General features: G+C 38.9%; 1 protein-coding gene across 15 annotated transcripts in view; it reads left to right on the top strand.

Annotated features, from left to right (window-relative positions):
- Positions 1–21,532, top strand: part of LOC120299329 (calcitonin gene-related peptide type 1 receptor-like) — a 198,694-nt gene that overhangs the window by 154,530 nt on the left and 22,632 nt on the right. For 11 of the 15 annotated variants that reach the window (XM_039324041.1, XM_039324045.1, XM_039324037.1 and 8 more), the window contains 3 exons: positions 4,697–4,738; positions 16,480–16,627; positions 16,730–17,804. In XM_039324041.1, the coding sequence (XP_039179975.1) occupies positions 4,697–4,738; positions 16,480–16,627; positions 16,730–16,905 (366 nt within the window). In that variant the 3' untranslated portion in view covers positions 16,906–17,804. Of the gene's footprint in view, positions 1–4,696; positions 4,739–5,858; positions 11,154–16,479; positions 17,805–21,532 lie in introns of those variants that run through there. The other 4 variants (XR_005554389.1, XM_039324038.1, XM_039324040.1 and 1 more) reach the window with 4 other exon arrangements.

Genomic DNA, 21,532 nt, shown 5'->3' with positions numbered 1-21,532 from the left:
CAGATCAGACCATAAATTATACAGCAGTATGCTAGTCTGCTAATATCAGGAGAAACCGGCAATATGATTTCCTATATACAAAAGTTGTGTGGCCTGCAAATAATGTGATGCTGGCATGTGAAACAGCTTCATTTTCCCTTCATCTAGATCAATGTGTTTTCTGCAAGAAGAAAGCAAAGCACATTAAATGACTCCTATATTGTTCTAGTAATCTGTTTATTAGCTTGTAATACATGCATTCTCCAAGTTATAAAAATATATGTAAGGTTATACATAAGCTACAATGCGAAAAGGTATAAACTCAACTGTTGATTTATTATTGCTGCTATAAGATATTAAAAACAAATAAAATAAAGTTGGCGAGATAGAATATTGTGACTACTTTCAAAAGGATGAGAACTATCATACAAGAATTATCCTTCTGGGATAATAATCTTTAAATGTTTAATGGAAAGCTATCAAGATGATCAGCATTTAATCTAAAATTAAATGCCACTGAAGATAGGAAAAACCTACTCAAATTATTTAAATTGTAACGGGATGTATTTTGTGAATGAGTCAAACCCATGGATAATATTGAAATCATGTGATTTCCTTCTATTTAAAAACCTTGAATCAAAGTATCATCTGCTCTTAATTCCTTTGATAGTCACTCATTGAATAAGCCATAATGCAGCTTGGTTTGTTTTAATCTGTTGATATTGTAATTTATAAACCATAGTTTCTACTTTGTCAGAAGGATACATCCTAAGACTGCAAACCATACACAATTCCCAAAACCTATGTGTGAGATTTGCCAATTTGTGCAAATCTCCATACAATTCTATGGTTGTGATTTATTACCAATTTGTTCACCCTGTTGACCCATGACTGTTGTGCTAGGTTTGCCACCAATCATATTGTGAAGTTTGCAGATGATACAACAGTAGTAGGCCTTATTCATGATGACAGTGAGGGTGCAGACACAGCCACACTTCTCTGTGCATTAATGATTCACCTGTGGAAATGGTTACCAGCATCAAATTCCTGGGTATGCAGTTAACAAGTAGGCTTGGTCACTCAATAGTGAGACACTGTGAAGCGGGTACAGCAGTGCCTGCATTTCCTGCATCGCATAAGAAAAGCACATCTTCCTTCCCCTATCCTTTACAGTTTCTACAGGGGAATGATCAAGAGCATCCTGTTATACAGCATCACAGTCTGGTTTGGAAGCATCACTGCTTCAGAAAGGAAGGCCGTGCAGAGACTGGTAAGGATGGCTAAAAAAAGATCATTGACAGTTCCCTCCCTCCCATCCAGGACATAGCATATAAGCGTTACTTGAGCAGAGTCTGTAAGATCGTCTGGGACACGACACATCCTCTCACAATGTGTTTTCCTTGTTACTTTCTGGGAGGAGGCTCCATGATATCCAGAGCAGAACATCCAGATTCAGCCACAGTTTTGTTCCATACAGTATAAACCTTTTGAACTCTCAAGCTTCCTCCTTCCATTATATATTCATGATGGACAGTGTTTAATATTCATATGTTATGTATATGTAGGGGTGTAGGTCTATACATATGTTGTATGTAGTATGTATATGTTGTACATAGTATGTTTAGGTGTGTGTTGTGTATGTGTTCACTTTGAGAGTGGGCAACTAAATTTCATTTTTGATGTGTGTCATTGTGCCCATAGTAAAAAATGATAATAAATGTTATCATATGTTATCTAAAATGATAGGAAACAAGTGTGTTTGGCTTTTAAAGGAATTACTCCTTATTAATCTTAAAAACTATCTTCGACCAATCCACCACCTAGGGGATAGTCTTTCAATTACATATCAATGTATGAAGCCAGCATTGTTACTTTTGTTTAGGTTCTATTTTGTATTATCTCAAGTTGCTTCAAACTTTACAGTTCTTTGTGACCCATAACAGAATGGCTGAAGTGGGACAGGAAGAAACAGAATGATTCTAGTACTCCTAAACTGTCATGTTTGCATCTTGTATATTGTAATGAAATTATGGAAGCTTAGTACGTGCAGTTGCCCTCATTCCAGATTTTGGATTGCAAGATTATTCAAATAGGAACAGCATTTCAGGGGCATTGTCCCATGATGCTTAAGATACCATCTCTACATTATTGTACCTTATCTCTAGCAAAACACAGATGGATTATATTACAGCTGCTTTGGAATAATGCTTTAAAAATACTGAAATAAATGCATTAAAATGTGTCCCCTGATTAAGTCATAGATATTTCTTAGTCATTTCTTCCTTGGAGTTATTGGATATATATTTTTTTCTTCACTCTCTTCCCCCTGAATAATCACCAAAGCACTGCCATGTTGTAATGCATCCTTTCTCAAACTGAGTCTCTATTGGAATTACTATTCTCAAGAATAGCAAACATGATCAGGTAATCCAGTGGCTCAGAATTCTAGAAGCTGTAATTTCAAAGAAATTTAGTGGTCCTGTTGGAGAAGGCTGCATTGATGGAAGAACAATAGTTTTAGGAAAGGACAGTAACTTCAGGTTCAAAATGTCATAAAGCAAACAAGCTATTTTTTAATGAGCATTAGTTATTTTGAAATTACCTTATTATTGCCATTAGCCTCTTCATTGTTTCTTACGTGGCTCTTGTATTTGCTTCTTGTAGTATTGCCTACAGAATAGTGAATTATTCAGATTACACTTGAGCAAAACACAATATGTCTATGAAACTGCATGACCCAAAATGCTTTTATAAATGAGATAGAAACATTTTTAAAAAGGAGGAAAGTTGCTATTACAAAAGGACTGCAATATTATATACATTTATTAAATTGCTTATGAAAATTATAGAGAATTCAGAAGTGTTTATTTCCAGGTGTGTGTGTGTGTGTGTGTGTGTGTGTGTGTGTGTATGTGTAATACACACAGACACACAAAGGGACACATAAATATGTATTTGTATGTTTATTTTTGATGCACAAATGTGCAGTCTTTTAATAACTCTGGTCTGCATTTAATATTTTTAGGAAGAGTAAGGACTGCAACAGGTGGAGAAATTAACAAGCAGGGTATGGACCCAAAAGGCCAGAGTTTTATTTCCACTGAGTTTGAAAAGAAAATAGCTTTTTAAAATCTATGCTAAGACAATTTTAGGGCAAGTTCTACAATTTGTCTTATTTCCCACATCATAATGCAGGTATTGATTCTTGTGACTGGCATGGGCTCTAAGGCTGCAACAAATAATTAGGGATCATGTATCAATGGGTAGAATTGACATATCTGAACTACAACAATCCAGATGTCCTGTAAATGGCAGCAAAGAGTTTTTTGTATCCTTGTGCCATCTAATGAAGAGTTGGATTTTGGTAGCTCATTTAATGACAATCCTATTGATGGGATTTTAGAAATTCCACTTCTATTTTGCCTGATGAGCAGGGGGCTGGACTAGAAGACCTGCAAAGTCCTTTCCAGATTCTATTCTGTTCTGTTCTGTTATGTTCTGTTCTGTTCTAATTCTAAAATAGGAGACAAGAAATGGAATCAAGGAATAATAGGCAAGAAAGGGAATCACACGTGTTCTGCTGACAAAAGATCACCCAATCCAAAGCCGTTGTGTCCTTTGGGAAAAATATCACAATTGCCATCAATAAAGTTTGCGCTAAATAAATGTTTCTTTTTTTTTTCAAATGTTCCAAAATTCTGTGCTGCTTGTCCTGTATTCTTTTGGAAAAGAAATAAGTAGTTTCAGACCGTTAATTTTCTCTATAAGCTAGCATTTGAATGATAACTTTTTTTCCACAAATTTCTCCACTCTTTGTGAAAATAACACTTTCTATCAAATGACTTGGTTTTATGGGAAGAAAGGGTGAATACTTGAAAAATGCCACATTTTATTTTACAGAAGAGGCATCCACAGGAGGCAGAGAAGGAGGTGTCAAAAAGTCATGACATTGTCATGATGAACATAGTTGAATCCCTCTCCATTTTCTTATATGTGTTACTGGTTCAGTATTTGTTAAAAAGGAGCAGGGATTTAGATGAAGTGTTTGGGGAAAAGTCCAGCATGATAATTACTCAATAGAAAAAAAAGGCAGAAGGCATAATTGTATGGGTTTATAATTTTTGCATTGAAAAATTATATACATGGAGTTGGACTTTGCAGGTGTCATTTTGACTTTTTGAGAGTCCATCTTGACCCCCCCATTGTGGATATCCTTTTGTTTTGTCTCTAATCAAGGAAAACTAAATGTAAGGAATAAATTGTGAAATTCGGGACAGACAGAATGAAGTGTTTCACATCAATATGAAAATGTAACTGAAGATCAATAATGGAATTTCTTTTCATTATGTTTGGTGATAATTCCTGAATTAAGTACCATTGAATCAGAACAGTATCAAGACATTCATTTCCATCCTTCTTAATTAAGACTTTAGGATGCATGATTAGCTTTTAAATAGTTTTAAAAGGAGATTAGAGAGAGGAATAAACTAGAGAAACAGATGAGGATTAGCTCATTAATGACCTGGTTGTCTGTTTTCTATAACAGGATGCTAGGTTAGATAGCTCTTTAATCTAGAAGAATTCTTGAATTGTGATCTGTTATACTCTACGTATACCTACAGTGAAATGTTATAAAATATATCCACTTTATTTCATTCTATAATTTCTGTATTCATAGAAGCAATCTGAATAATTTGCATTTCATTTTTCCTTTCAGGGCTTACTTGTGGCAACTATTTTCTGTTTCTTCAATGGAGAGGTAAGCAAATAAACTTCATTTCATGTAATTTAACAATGCCATTTAGCCCTAGTATGTTAAGTAGAATTCACTTTAGATTAGCTTGGAAAACAAAACAAATTGTTCCCAACAAATGACAGAAATACCTTGGTTGACATTTTGAGCCAGGTCAATTTTAGTCATTGATCAGAAAATTATCTTTTAACATTTAGCTTAATACTGCACGCATGGTTTACTAATCCATTTTATCTCTGCTGTTTTAGTGGTTACCATTTGTGTTAATTTGTTGTGTTAATACATTGTATAAGGATTTTTGTGAGCTTTTATTATTGCCTTGTTACTCTGCAACCCACTGCTGTAATGTGACTAATGAAAATACAATGAAGAAATGAATCTTTAGGAAATTAATGAAATCTTTAGGATGAGGTAGGAAAAAAGTGCTGATTTCAGTATGGGGAAGTACAGCAAAAGATTTTAATCCATGTTACAGATAGGCCTTGACTTATGGACATTTATTATGATAGTGGTAAAGTCTTAGAACTGATCCTCACATTTAAAACCGTTGCAGCATCCCCATAGTCACCTGATCAGAATTTGGCCTCTTGGCAACCAGCATGTATTTACAATGATTGTTGCAGCTCAGGGTCACTGGGTCACAGTTTACAGCTTTCCCAGCCAGTTTTTAACAAGCATAGTCAACATAGGAAGCTGGATTCACTTAACAATCATGTGATTTGCTTAACAACCATGGCAACAATTGGGAGGACTCACTTAATGTCCATCTCACTTAGTGACAGAAGCTCCAGTCTCAATTGTGGTCATAAGTCAAGGGCTACCTATAAATTAAAATTCTGAAGGTCCTAAATATTAAATGTTCACAGCAAGAATTCACCAACATCAAGAATAAGTGTTTTTAAAAGTTTTGGTATGACTGGATTCATGATAACTATTAATAGTGCATAGATTAATTGATACAGTTGCTTACAACAGCAGCTACAGTCATGTTCAATTGTCCATATTTACATAATCTGAAGCGACTCCTGGGCTGGGGGAAAAAAACTACTGGGACCATATGTCTTCCATTTATCTTCCCCTGGATTAAATTATGCTTTTGGTACTGAATTGTATATCCCTACTCCAGATGAGGCTGTGGAGAACTTATCAAGGTCTAGTGGCTTTGAAGGTCTGGATTGGTTGAAACATTCTGAAGTTGAATTCAAGAAAAACAGATTTGGAATTTGTCGATCATGACTCTCTGCCAGCTCCAAAATTTCTCCCCATGGGAGTGACACTATCTATGATTGATTTGGGATATGTGATTTGGTGATTCTCCTGGATTCATGGCTGCTGATGGACCAGTAGAAACAGATATGACTTTTACATATATCTAGAACCTGCAGATCCTGATATAGTAAATCATGTCCTCACTAAATCACTATAGTAAATCACTGTGCATTTAGATTGCAGTAACATGTTCTGTGTGGGGCTGTTTAGATCAAAATACAAGGGGAGAAGGAATATGACAACCCACTTGCTAGCAGGCTTCCAGAAATATATAGCACTGGTATTGTGGACAATGCATTGGCTCTCAATAATTTCACAGATACAATTCAAAATTCTGGGTTTGATCTATAAATTCCTAAACCATACTAAAAGAGACTATTGATTGTCCTAATTTCATAATTTGAGTGAGGATAAATCTGGAGTTGTTTTTGATCAGAAGTGGAAAAATAGCTCCCCTTGGGCCCAGCCTTCCTATGGAAAGCCACCCCTTGCTTGTTAAATTATCCCCTTTAATATCATTCCAGTAGATGACAAAAGAAGAGCACTGCCAGAGACACCATTGATTGTTTCTGTTGTTATAATTTTTTTTTTTTTTGTTGGCTTGATAATGTTCTAACAAATTGTTGTTTAAATTTAATTTAGCTTTAATTTAATTTTATTTGATATGGATTTTAATTAACTGTGAAAGCACTGTGAGTTCTAGGTAAATAAGCACAATAAATTAATAATGTCTCAAGGTCTTTTTGCAATTCTAGTATTCTAGCAATTTGAATATAGAAGAAATTAAAGGCATGAGGATCATGTCAGTTTATTTTTAAGTCTGTCTCTTGATCCCTAGCATCTTTGCCTTTTGCTCTTATAAACAAAAATGGAAAAAGTCTGGTTTTTGACCAGAAGAAAAGTATACATAGCACTGAAGCTATCTCAACATCGTAGGCAGGCTTTCTGTCCCAGTGGTTCCTGGGAGTGGAGGCAGCCCTTTCGGACTGGGCAGTCCTGGGATTGGTTCAGAGGCTTGCGATCTTTTCTCCCCAGGCAGAATCACCAACAGGACTGCCAGAACATTGCAGCCAAGGGCCAGCTCCAGTCTAAGCGTCCCTTCAGGGGCTCTGGGAGCCGTACCTATAGGCGGTCCAAGTGACACCATGGAGGACTCTCCCATAGGGGGTCGCTTGGCACTGTTCAGTGACGTTTGGGAGGTCACCACCACTGCTCTTGGGTCAGGGAGACCACAAAACATAGGCTCACCTTAGAGTTTTATTCACCTCTTCCAGATCGCTTCATCCAGTGCCCAGTATCTCAAAACACAACCAAAGCAAAATTAGTAGCCACGGCCATTTCCCATTGGTAGAAATCAGGGCAATAGAGCCCATACCATGGGAACAGGAAGGAGAGGAGGTTTCCTCCATCCTGTTCATGGTCCCCAAAACCTCAGGGGGAAGGAGGGCGATAGTGGACTTAAGGGGTCTAAACCATTTTGTGACACACAGAAAGTTCAGGATGCAGCCCCTGAAGTCCATCCTGGCCAGCATCAGGAAAGGGGACTTTCTCTTCTCCATAGACAGAGGCACACCGGCACATACTGATACTTCCAAACCATCGCAGGTTCCTTCGGGTTTGTTACGTGCGCCGGCATTACCAATACAGAGCTTTTCCCTTTGGTCTTCAAAGGGTCTTCACTAAAGTTTCTGGCAGTATTGGTGGCCCACCTCAGGATGATGCCGGTGTGCGTACAATGTTACCTGGACGATATCTTAGTACAGTCCAGTTCCTTCCAGTCGGCTCTGTCAGAGCTGGTAATCACGATTCATACCCTTCAGGTCCACCAGTTCTTCATGAACTTCAAAAAGAGCCACACGATCTCCACAAAGCGCCTCCTCCATCTAGGGGCGCTTATAGATTCGGACCTTTGCAGGTTTATCTTTCTCAGGAGCATCGGATCAGCATCCGAAAGCTCGTGCACCAGGTTCGGAGAGAGAGAAGAGTGACTTTGGTCTAGCTGTCTCAGCTCTTGGGAAAGATGGTTTCTCGCATGGTGTTCGTTCCATGGGCCAGACTTCACTCCAGAAGTCTCCTATGGTTTCTCCTTCGTTTCCAGAAGCGGAACCTCAGTTTGTTTACCTGAAAGGTCAGGATTCCTCATCACACTCTATTGCCTCTCCTTTGGTGGGCGTCATCCACAATGTCCAAGGGGACCAATTTCAGGGAGCACTCAGGCTTACCTTGACTACAGACGCCAGTCTGTTTGGTTGGCGTGTCCATCTTCAGACTCATCTTGCTCAGGGACAGTGGTCCCGATCGGATCTAGTCCACAACATAAATTGGCTCGAACTCAGAGCCATTCACTTAGCTCTCCGTCGGTTTTTCCTCCCTAGTGCTGGGACAGCACGTCCTGGTTCTGACAGACAATGTGGCAGCCAAGGCTCACGTCAACAAACAGGGAGGGACCCAGTCCTGGTCACTCATGCAGGAGGCCTTGGAGCTGGGTCTATGGGCAGAGTCCATTCTGGGTTCCATCAGGGCGGAACATATATTGGGGGAAGCGAATCAGCAAGCAGATTCCCTGAGCAGGGTCACAGTAGACCAGTCAGAGTGGCGACTGGACCCGGCAGGGACATCTTGGTCAGGTTTGGCCAGCCACATCTGGATCTCCTTGCCTCTCTGATGAATGCCCAACTTCCCAGATCCTTCTCCAGGTTTCCGACAAAGGGGGCAGAGGGAACGGATGCCCTCCGGTGCAAGTGGCTGAGGAGTCTGCTCTATGCCTTTTCTCCCCTCCTGTTGTTGCTGGCAACCATTCGCAAACTGATTCAGGAAGAGGCGGAGATAATATTAATTACTCCACATTGGTTTGCTGACTTTGTGGAGCTATCTCTCTCACCACCGTGGAGGATTTCCCCAGACCGAGTGGCTCTCAGCCAAGGGAACCTTCAACATCCAGATCCACAGTGGCTCCAGTTGGCCGTTTGGCACTTGAGCAGGAAAGTTTAGCTAGGCAATCCTATTCGTCAGGGGTGATCTCAATGATCTAAGCCACCCCTCGACCAATAGGATTTATGACGCCACATGGAAGAACTTCTGCAGGTGGTGCACTAAACAGCAGCTCAGGCAATTATCTGTAACCATTCCTAACATATTGTAGTATCTTTTGGAAGGTATGAATAAGGGGCTCTCACCTAATACCATCCGCAGACAGGTTGCGACCTTGCAAACGGTTCTTACCTGTGACAACCTGGTCCCCTTATCACATCATCCAGCTGTAAGCGCCTTTCTGAAAGGAGCGGTTAACATCAGAACACCTGGGGTCTGTCGTTATCCCTCTTGGGACTTACCACTTAGCACTACAAGTGCTACAAGCCCTAACCTCTCCGCCGCTCGAACCCCTCGGGTCTTGTTCTCTTCATTTCCTTTCCTTAAAGGTAGTATTCTTGGTGGTTATTACATCAGCCAGACGGATTTTGGAATTGGCCGCACTCGCAGTTTGGAGTGACTTGTGTACATTTTTTTGAGGATAGGATGGTCCTTCGTTTGGACCCTTCCTTTGTTCCAAAGGTTAATACTTGGTTCCATAGGTCACAGGTCATAGTTCTTCCAGATTTTTTGTCCTAATCCTTTGCATCGTCTGGAGAGACAATGGCATAAGTTAGATGTGCGCAGGGCTCTGCGTCATTATGTTAAGCGGACCTCGGCTTTCCGTAAATTGGAGGCCTTGTTCGTGTCCTTTCGGCCCTCTGCCATGGGTCAGAAAGTGTCCTTCAGCCATTGGTAGATGGATCAGGGCATACATTGCTAGGACCTACCTTTCTCAGTCACTTCTGGTTCCTATACATATCACTGCTCATTCGACGAAAAGCACAGCTGCGCCTGCATCCTGGTCCACCCAGGCATCGATCGAGGAGAGTTGTAGGGCAGCGACCTGGTCCTCCACTTCTTCCTTTGTGCAACACTACAAGATTGATAGGTTTGCTGCGGCGGATGCCTCGTTGGGTAGGAGAGTTCTGCAGCAAGTAGTTTCTTCTCAGGACACACAAGCCTAGACTTCCCTCCCCGTAGGGACATGAAGGAGCTTTGGTATGTCCCACCGGTGGATTCTACATTCATCATGATGGAGAAGGGCGTTGTCTTACCTGAACGCCTTTTCTCAGCATGATGATGTAGAACCCACACCCTCCCTTAAGGCAGTTTAGGCAGATGTCATGTTAATTGGAGCCATTGTGTCAGACTTCGTCTTGGATGCTTCGCCTCGTCAAAAACTGGAGGACACTCCCAGAGGGAGGCATGGCTAAAGTTCTGACTTAGTCTATTCTGAGCAGGAAGGCTGATAATACCCACCGGTGGATTCTACATCATTATGCTGAGAAAAGGCGTTCAGGTAAGACAACGCCCCTTCCAATTGCTGACAGGTGTGCCACTAAGGTTCTGACTGGACACCTGCATGCTCTCAGGACACAAAGATTCATTCTTCATTCTTCATAGAGCGGTATTGTGGATTAATTAAATTTTTCTGGGTTCTGATTTTAAGGTGAGTATCCTGAGCTATGGAGGCCTTTGATCTTCTTCTTAAATACATAATAATAAAATAATGAGAACTAAAGGCTCAAAGGGAAGGCAGATGAGAAAGAATAAGACCTTTTGGGATCTTCAATTCCCTTCCTGTTAAAAGTTCCTTAATAAGGTTTGCTCTTCCTTCCTAACATAAAGGTGGTTTTTCCAGAAAATATGTGAAGAGCTGTAATTAGTGATTTAACTATGTTTTCTTTTTGGCTGTGTTTTAATTTATATATCATGTATGTTTAAGAAAGGAGGAACTGCAGAGGTAGAAGTGGTCAATATGGAGGCTGCACTTTGCCCTCCAGATCTTTGTCTCCCCTGCAGATTCCTGGAGAGGAGGAGGGAGTGGCAGGGGAGCTGTGTGAGGGAAGGCTGTCCCCAACAAGCCAGTATCCTTACCACAATTGGAAATGGGAATTCCCTTTCGAGAAGGGCCAGCCTCCTTTGTGCAGAACCCAGGAATGCTGCTCTCCTGCCACCTCCTCTTGCTCTCCAGAGATCTGTCAAGACAGAAGTTGGACTCAGAGGAAACTGCTTCCTGCAAATGTCCTCCACCTCCTGCTTTGCCGGGAGGGGGCACTGGACAGGGAAACACCAACGATGTCTGGGATTGGGAAAAGAACATCTCTTTAGTGTGCTACACACACACACACACACACACACACACATACACACACACACACACACACACACACACACACACACTCTTCAAGGTTGGAGACTTGTATCCACATCTGAGCTAGCAAATTGCCAATCATGCCTATGCTTGGGGAGAAGGCCCTCTCCTTCCTCTGTGGATAAAGATCCCCAAACCTGAATGTGGTGTGTCTGTGTCTGTGTGAGCGTGCATGTGCATGCGCTTGGCTGCTAGCAGTTTGCGGAGGCAAGGAGTTTGTGGGGCACTGAGTTGTCCCCACATTGAGTTAGCTGGTGTGACTTGTTCCATTCTGACCCGGCTGTCTTGAGTCAGCTGTGTCCAGTGAGTGGTGTCAAGCAGGCCGCGCCCACCTGCTAGGCGACTGGTGGTACTCGAATATTGCCATGTCCTAAAAGTGGTACAATGTCTGAAAAGGTTAAAAAGTCCTTCTCCAGAGCACCTAAGGGCAGGAAAAGAAGCAATAAGTAGAAGCTCTTTAAACACAGATCCAACCTGGAACTAAGGAGAAATTTCCTGACAGTGAGAACAATTAATCAATGGTGGAGTTTGCCTCCCAGAGTTGTGAATCTTGGACATTTTCAAGAAAATATTGGGCATCCATGTGCCCATGATAGTATAAAGACTGCTGTCTTGAATTGGGACTTTATATATATAAAATCACTGAAAGCATCCCTTTTTCTCAACTTAATTTTAACAATATAACTATGAGGATGGGAAGATATCTGAACAAATCCCTCATTTTCAATTTTTTCCAGTGAAGCTTTTCTTAAAGAAAGAAATCAATTCCCTTGCAGCAAAAGGAGATTAACTATAACAAGATGGAAGTGACATTTTATCATAAGATGAATTGCATATTTCTGGGCCATTGTACACTAAGAGACTGAAGGATTTCAAAAGTTTTTATTCTGTATTGACATTTGGAACAAATATTACAGATTTAGTTATTTACAAATTCTCAGTACTAGTTTTATCTAGAATATCAACATTTTAATAGGAACAAGATTAAATTAAATATTAATGCTTCAATATAAATGAGAAAATAAAATATGCTGAATCTGTATCTTTACATATTTAAAAGTAAATCCGCTGAAATTAATATTTCATTAATTACAAGTCCACTGTATATAATTAAATCTGCATTCAACCCAAACTTACTTTATAAGAACAGTTTGATAACTCAAAAATCAGAAATCATGTATCATAGATGTTCGCATTTGGATGACTGCACTGAATGAGGAATCAGATTCAATGGCCTTCCAATTCTTTAACTTGGTGATTTTAATCTATTGGCATTTTTATTTAATCTTCATTTTTAAAAAAAGGTTAGAGGATGGGAAGACATTAAACTGAGATTTATGGGTAGTCCTGTAAGATTTTTTGTTATCAAGAGCAACAAATAAAAGTTTTACCCTCAAAATATAAATATGTAAGTAGGTTGTTGGGTGGTAGGGGAGCATCTCAGAGAAAATCCAGGAGAGAATTTCTATGTGGAAAGAAAATTGGTATTAATAAAAAAAAAGTTACTAAATGGAATGTGAGTTCAATACACCCTGCTACTTAATTCATAGGACTGCATATATCTCTATTGAGCTGGTAAGTCTCAAGTTTCTAGGATTTTTTTCTCTTTTCTTTCTGTTTGAGAAACATCACATAGGTCAACCCATAATTTGACAGTAAATTAAAGACAGGACTTAGTCATTTAATAAGAATAAGTTAACAGAATTCAGATATAATTAATGGCACTTCTATATGCCAATTGTTTTCATTCCCCTATTCCACAAAATAATGTAAAATCATCTATATTTTTGATGATCTAGAACAGCGGTTCTCAACGTTTGTGTGACGGCGACCCCGCCACACAAACGTTATGCGCATGCGTGGCGCGGTGCGCATGGGGTGGGGCCCCCCATGCGTGGCGCGCATGCGCGGCGGCGGCCCTGGAGGGGAGAAAATGGTGGATCGCCGCCTTTGGCGACCCCCGAAAAATGGTCGATCAACCCCAAATGGGGTCGCGACCCATAGGTTGAGAACCGCTGATCTAGAAACATCTAGAAATAATGACTGAGAAGAACTTTCACATCTCAAACTTCTATAGTTTGTGGATTTTCCTGAAATAATCAGGAAAAGCCTGCTTTACAAAAAAGGAAAGCACAACTATGACTTTTGGCATTTGCTAAAGAAAAGTAAGAGTTAAACAGTTTCATGCCTATAAAGATCATAAGCATTCTTTCTCTTTTAAAGATTTAATAGCTTAAAAGAAGTGAGGTCAGAATTTCCTTTAATAGCCAATCATTTCTATGGCTAATGTAACCAGAGATATGCAATGACTCTGAGATTTCACATATGTGGCAACTGAGTCAAAAAATAAATTTCCTAAATTTTTCAGGGTTACCAAATTTGTGGAATTCTGTATGTCATTTAACTTTCAAACTGGTGTAATAGCCTAAATTCAATCCCACCTAGTGAAAAAGCATGAAGCTAAATAAGATCTTCCTTCAATTTAAAGAAAGGTGTCTTCAAACTTTTTTCATAGTTCTCAGCCTGAAATTCATGTTACCTGTTATGATCATTGCCAGGAAAGGGGATTTGTAATGGCTGGCATTTTTCTCTTTTGTGAAAACATTTTTGAAAGGAAGACCAGAAGATAACAAGATATATATGCTTTCTATAAACATCCCAGATACATTTGTAACATAAAGTTTAATCTACATGCTCTATAGAAATATTCTTGATGTTGCAATTTCAGTGTTGTCAGATTTATGCAGCCTGACCATTCTGTGAAGGTAGCCATTATCCTCTAAAGATGAGGAGAAGATAATACCTGAGATTTGAGGTGTAGGAAGAGAAAGTTGTTTCAGTCTGATTTTTAACAATTTATTCCTAATAGAGGATAAATGAGAGTGAGTTATTACCAACCAAGGATGATATCATTTCAGAAAAAGAGCACTACTCTAAAAAAGAACATCTTGAAGAACCCATTTTTATTCACTGTAACACAATATTAGAAAGAAAGTATGAGAAAGGGCTTAAGACTGCCCATCAACAGGCTAACACTCTGACGGCTAAACAGAATGGAACCAAATTTGGTACGGTAGAAGAAACCAGCAAAACAGCTGAGCTAAAAATGGCCCAGATGTTGAGGTACTCTGTGGAGGGGAAAAATCATTTAAAAAATTCCCAGTGGACCTCTGTGTGAGAGGTGGTTGGACTGTCACCTGGAAAAACTGGGCTCTTCTGCACTCTAAGCCTTCCCTCTCTCTTCCTATTCAATCACATGTCATAGCCCAAAGCGAAATTACCGTTAAGAGATCGGGGAAAACTTTTAGAAGTCATGCTCTGCGTGATTTCCTCCTTTGTTCATATCAAACCCCTGATGTTCACCAGGTGGAGCCAAGAAATTATCAATGATTGATTGAATGAATGTCCTGTGAATTTATAGAGAGATCAGTTGCAAATGAGTATCCCTTAGAACTGGCCATATAACACACTCTGGATTGAATTGCCCCTGCATCAATGGGCCACAATCATTTGGAAAAATTAATTTTCCTGTTGTTTACTTCCAACATAGCTGTGGGAGAGTGTTAAAATGAGCCAAGGATGAAGCTCTTCTAAATTTGAAACAAAGATTTTGTCCAAATGGCTGACTGATTTACTGTATATTTTGGACATTGGTTATTAATGAATACGTCAAAGCTATGTGATCAGTTTGCCTTCTACACTTTGCTAATAATCTTCCTTTGATTCAAAATTGAATTGGCTTCCTAGTGGGGTTTTTTTTCAGGTGGAATTAAAATTGTCTCCTATAACTAAAGGGGTCAACCAACCTGGACTATACAATATAACAAATCCTTACAAATGTAAAAATAATAATCTAAAAGCCAGATTCAACTCTAGTGGTTCCTTCTTCTTTCCTAAATACTACATTTGAAATGCAGCACTGGATCTGGGAAATATTTTCCAAACTTTGGATTGAACTTTCTCTAATATTACCATTTCACTGTATGGCCTTAATTGAATCCCAGGAAATAAGTGGGCATAAGCTTTAGCAGCTAGAATGAATTGGTTAAAATAGTTGATTAAAATAGAAAGCTTGTATAACTAAGGATGATCTGAATGCCCTTTGAGATAGTGATAATAAGCATTTCTGATTCAGAAGCTTGGAAAAAACTATCCCTAAACATTGAAATATTGCTTACTGGTACATCTATCATCCTAGTTCTATGACTTTAGGAACATTGGAACAGGAACTTACAGGACCTAGAGCACGGGTGTCAAACTCACCACGTCACATGACATGTTGCGATGTATCATGACTGTTTGCATTGCTGACAATGGGGTGGGTGTGGCTTCGGTATGATGAAACCGACCTGCAGGCAGGCAGTTTGACACCCCTGACCTAGAGGACCTAGATTTGAAGAATAAATCACACCTGAATGTATGGTGCCAACTAAGAATTACAGATCAGAATTGATGCACAAGTGGTAGTTGGCATGTATGGATCATATAAAAATCTTTGGAAGGAGAATCAGGAAGACAATATAATAAAAGTCATATCTGAAAGACTTCAAAATTCCTTTATGTGAGACTGTGTTATATTGGTTCCACATTGATTGATTGTTGGCTCTATGTCACAAAATATAGATTAGCTATAACGCTACCTTATAAAAAATAACTCTTTAGCAGGGCTAGTTCCATTCTTCTTGGAATTGCCAGTTAAGTGACTTTTGTGGAATTCTTTTGACCTCTTTTCAAAGATTCACTGGGGCTTAAATTATACGGTGTGAACTTACTGTTTTCTTTCTTTTTTTACTATTTATATCCTGGACAATAACTAACTCTCTCCAGCAATTTGCAAGTTAAAAAATATTAAAACCATTACCACAAGGAGCAGTATATCTCCTCTGAGAGTCATATATTGGATAGCTAATATTTTCTTTTCTCCAAAGCTCACAAAAACAGCATAATGTCTGTCACCATTGGACCAAAGAAATCAAGACAGAAGGCAGAAGCCTAGCTTGAATGAACATTTGTTCAGACACAAGAAAGATTGACCCTGGATTGATCCTGCTTTCTTGTTCTTTCTATATGCAATTTCCAGAAGCGTATACTGCACAGTTTTGGCGAGTTTCTGATCTCTAAGCGTATTCTATCAAGGAAGGGCATGTTTGAGGAAGGAGGCAAGAAACAGTCTCTTTCCATGAACAGAATTTCTTTTTTGTTAAAATTAATTCACAGGTATTTACTAACATTGAATATATTTTGGTTATAGGTCCAAGGAACTCTGAAGCGGCAATGGATGCAGTATAAAACTCAGTGGGGTCAAAGGCGCCGTGACCATTGCTCTACACGGTCTACCTCCTACACAGCAACATCTATCACAGAGGTTCCTGTTTATCTGTATCATCATGATTCCAACAGTGAGCATCTGAATGGAAAGTACATACATGACTCTGAACTTGTTGCATTAAAATCTGGAGAGACATCTGCTTAATTTATAATTAAAGGGTTCTACTTTTCAGGAGCAGACTGTAAAGCACCTGCAATGTGCATACTTCTTCAGCAACCTGGAGCCATCATTTACAAAGTGCAGACATTCAGCTCTCTTGTGCTGAATGAAAGTCTGATAGAGATTCAGACATGGGGACTGATCCCAGTTGCCAATGCCACTTTCAAAAGAAAAAGAGATGAAAGCTAAATTTCTCAAAGAGGAGGAAAAATTTTCATCAATTCCAGAACTTGTCCATATAAAATGAGGATGCAATAGTAATAAAACTTTGCATCAGACATCCTACTAGGATAACCCATTATTTCTACAAAAGATCTTTGTTATCCAAATAGAACTAAATGCAAATTGGAGATGGTAAAGAGCTATTGCTATTTGGAATCATAAATATGAATTTATTTGTCATTATATTCGAGCATTTTTATTGTTTTACTTTCAGTAAGGCTAAATGCTGTCTCGAAGTGTTTTTCCCCACAACACAACTTGGAGCAAAACAACACCAACATTTATTTCCTATATGTAAATCTTTACTATCACAACAGGATGCTAGCCATTCAGTATTATTCTGACATCAGGCAAGAGATAGAAATGAAAGTAAATTATTTATTATATCATAAAGTTTACAAAAAAAGATTAAATATTTTCATAGGAATACAATATTCTGTCAGGAAGTCCACTGAGAGGATTCAAGAGCCTTGTTCAGTACATCAGCTTTATATAAATTGTTTCAAGGGAAATTTGTCAGCCATATTTTTCAGTCCAAAAAATTAAAGATAGAGAATCATTTTTTTCTAGAAATAAAGTGAGAGTTCTATTTGGAAAGTAGCTTCTTTCTTTCTTTAATTCTTTCTTCCTTTCTTTTTCTTTCTTCGTTCATATTACCATGGATGTTTTTCTGATTCTAAATATTCATTCATTTTGCCAACTAGAATCTTTGCAGATAAGGATTCAAAATGGAAAGTAACCATTATATAGCTTATCATTCGGGCTTAAATTTTAGAACTACTTTGTACTTTATTACATATGTATAGTCTTCAATGTATCTTCTTGCCTTCTTTCCCAGAAAAATCCAGTGCAAAAAAAAAAAAAAATTCTAAGGAGAATGCCATTGTTCGTAAACACCAGATTTTTTTTCTTGAAATTTGCAAATAGAATTTATAGAATCAAAATAATTAAAATTATTATTTATATCATTCCATACAAATATTATTGAAATTGTAAGCAACACAGAAAAGTGATTTCCATATCACTTTTGGATTCAACTGCACCTAAATCTTAATTCTGCACATGAGAAAGTTTGACATAATTTTAATCTAGAAAGAGTATGGTTTTGCAATGTATGTATTATAGGTAAAGCTGTGCATACTATTTTTTTGCCTTGAAAACACTTTAAAAAGCCATATAACTTTCTAATAACTTTCTAATGCATATACTGTTGAGTCCTTCGCGGAAATGTAAGACACGAGAAGCAGTTGTAGTTCTCAGTTTTCTTTATTCTGCGTTCAGCTTACAAGTAGATGGCTTCAGCAGCTCCCAAAACCTCTCAGCTTCTTATATAGACATTTCCCGGGTCAATGCGATACTTTTCCCGCGCCAGCACCCGCGCATGCGCACGGCGCTGGCGACAGCCTGTCTGGTCCCGGGCAGCTTTGCACCTGCCCGGGACCGCCTGCAAACGCCCCGAGCCGTTTGCAAGGCTCGGGACATAACATATACTATGATCAAAATAAGTTTTAGAAACATTTATACATTGCATGCATTTAATATTTCCAATTCTATTTCAACTTTGAAAACAGTTTCCTATTAGCTTCACTGATACAAATAATTGTTTAAATTTTTGATAATTTTCATTCCACTTAAACCTATCATTCCACAGTCACTGTTCCAAAGAAGAAAGGAGCCATTGCAATGTTCCCATATTTGGCAAGAACTGATTACATATTTGGCAACACTCAGGTTATGCCAAATATCTCAAAAAAAATTTAAAGATACATATTCTATTCACCATTTTAAGTTTATAGAAAGTTCACATAAAGATTATCTGTATTTCTCTTAAAGTAGTTAGAGAGTACACCACAACAAGAAATTAGTTTGGAAAGCTTTCAAAATGAGATCAGAGTAGAAAGCTAAAGTATAATTTGAACAAATAAATAGCTGGGTTAAGGGAAAGCAACCAGTCAGGACTGACCTAAATGTAGTAACATATACACATGTTAAATAGATAAATAACTAAATAGAGAAAGAAGATGAGAGAGAGTGAGAGAGATAGATCTTTCTAATCATTTTTCTCTCATGATAGATAGATAGATAGATAGATAGATAGATAGATAGATAGATAGATAGATAGATAATAGACAGACAGACAGACAGACAGATGCAGATCATTTATGTATAAGTTAAAAATCACCCTCGTCCTTAGGAAATTCCATTTTGCCATTCTTACCAGCATGTGAATTCCTGTAGAGTCTATTGTCTGTAGAGTTTGGATCAGCTAGCAGCCTATAATAGGGTCTCTATGCCATGACAACTAGGTTTCATTCAGAAGTCTTTTGTGAGGAATGTTACTAAAGGCTTTTATAAAATCAAAGTACATACTAACCCACTTTATCCCATGAAGCCAGTGATGGGAGATTTTGCCATAAATTGATTAAAACTCAAAAGTGTACTGTATGTATTTATTGGGTCCCTTTTTACATGTTTAAAGACACCTGGAAGGGTAATGAGGCAAGATTTCTATTTGCAGAAGCTGTATTAGTTCCTTTTCAACAAGATTTGTTCTTTCGTGTGTTTGCTTACTTTGTCTTTAATATTTTAACCACTTTCCTCAAACAAGTGTTAAACTAGCTTAGTTTCCTTTCCTTCCTCTCAATCTTTTTTTTAAAAAATGGAACCACTTTGCCTAATATGTGGTCAGGAAACTGATGCTAATCTATGGCATATCTACAACAGATTAAGATGAAAACAATGCTTATTTTTACAAAAATAACAGAAATATCCTAAATTGTTGAACAACTTCTGGATTATCTGAATGTTTCAGCCTGTCAATCTGGACTATAAATTCATGTCTGATTATATTATTGGTCTCAGCTCATCCAATTTATTATCGCCTTGCACCACATGGGTAGTGAACAAATTTAATAAACAATTTGTTGTTGTTGTTGTTGTTGTTAATTGCGAAGTCGTGTCCGACCCATCACGACCCCATGGACAATGTTCCTCCAGGTCTTCCTGTCCTCTACCATCTTCTGGAGTCCATTTAAGTTCTCACCTACTGCTTCAGTGACTCCATCCAGCCATCTCATTCTCTGTCGTCCCCTTCTTCTATTTCCCTCAATCTTTCCCAGCATTAGGCCCTTTTCCAGTGAGTCCTTCCTTCTCATTAGGTGGCCAAAGTATTTGAGCTTCAACTTCAGGATCTGGCCTTCTAAAGAGCAGTCAGGGTTGACCTCTTCTAGGACTGACCGGTTTGAACGCCTTGCAGTCCAAGGGACTCGCAGGAGTCTTCTCCAGCACCATAATTCAAAGGCCTCAATTCTTTGCGCTCAGCCTTTCTTATGGTCCAACTTTCACAGCCATACATTGCAACTGGGAAAACCATGGCCTGGACTATACGCACTTTTGTTGGCAGGGTGATGTCTCTGCTTTTTAGTATGCTGTCTAGATTTGCCATAGCTTTCCTCCCCAGGAACAAGCGTCTTTTAATTTCTTGGCTGCAATCCCCATCTGAGGTGATCTTGGAGCCCAGAAAAATAAAATCTGTCACTACCTCCATTTCTTCCCCATCTATTTGCCAGGAATTGAGAGGGCCGGATGCCATGATTTTGGTTTTCTTAATGTTGAGTTTCAAGCCAACTTTTGCACTCTCCTTCTTCACCCGCATCAAGAGGCTCTTTAGTTCCTCTTCACTTTCTGCCATTAGAGTGGTATCATCTGCATATCTTAGGTTGTTGATATTTCTCCCGGCAATCTTAATTCCAACTTTTGATTCATCTAGCCCTGCCTTTCTCATGATGTGCTCTGCATATAAGTTAAATAGGCAGGGCGACAGTATACAGCCTTGCCGGACTCCTTTTCCAATTTTGAACCCATCAGTGGTTCCGTGTCCAGTTCTCACTGTTGCTTCTTGACCCGCATATAAGTTTCTCAAGAGACAAATGAGATGGTCTGGTACTCCCATCTCTTTAAGAACTTGCCACAATTTGTTGTGATCCACACAATCAAAGGCTTTAGCATAGTCAATGAAGCAGAAGTAGATGTTTTTCTGGAACTCCCTAGCTTTCTCCATGATCCAGCGTATGTTGGCAATTTGATCTCTAGTTCCTCTGCCTCTTCGAAATCCTGCCTGTACTTCTGGTAGTTCTCGATCCACATACTGCTGGAGTCTAGCTTGTAGGATTTTAAGCATAACTTTACTAGCATGTGAAATGAGTGCAATGGTGCGATAGTTTGAACATTCTTTGGCATTGCCTTTCTTTGGAATTGGAATGTAAACTGACCTTTTCCAATCCTGTGGCCACTGTTGAGTTTTCCAAATTTGCTGGCAAATTGAGTGTAGCACTTTTACTGCATCGTCTTTTAAGATTTTGAATAGCTCAGCTGGAATACTGTCACCTCCACTAGCTTTGTTGTTGCTCAGATTTTCTAAGGCCCATTTCACTTCACATTCTAGGATGTCTGGTTCGAGGTCAGTGACCATCTCATTGTGGTTATCTGGGATGTTAAGCTCATTCTTGTATAGTTCTTCTGTGTAGTTTTGCCATCTCTTCTTAATCTCTTCTGCCTCTTGTTAGGTCTCTGCCATTTTGGTCCTTTATCATGC

Source organism: Crotalus tigris, unplaced genomic scaffold (genome assembly GCF_016545835.1).
Source record: "Crotalus tigris isolate CLP2741 ecotype Arizona unplaced genomic scaffold, ASM1654583v1 scf7180000024292.1016931, whole genome shotgun sequence".
NCBI classification, from domain to species: Eukaryota; Metazoa; Chordata; class Lepidosauria; order Squamata; family Viperidae; genus Crotalus; species Crotalus tigris.
Note: the sequence above shows the minus strand (reverse complement) of the source record. Positions and strands in the feature narration are given on the sequence as shown.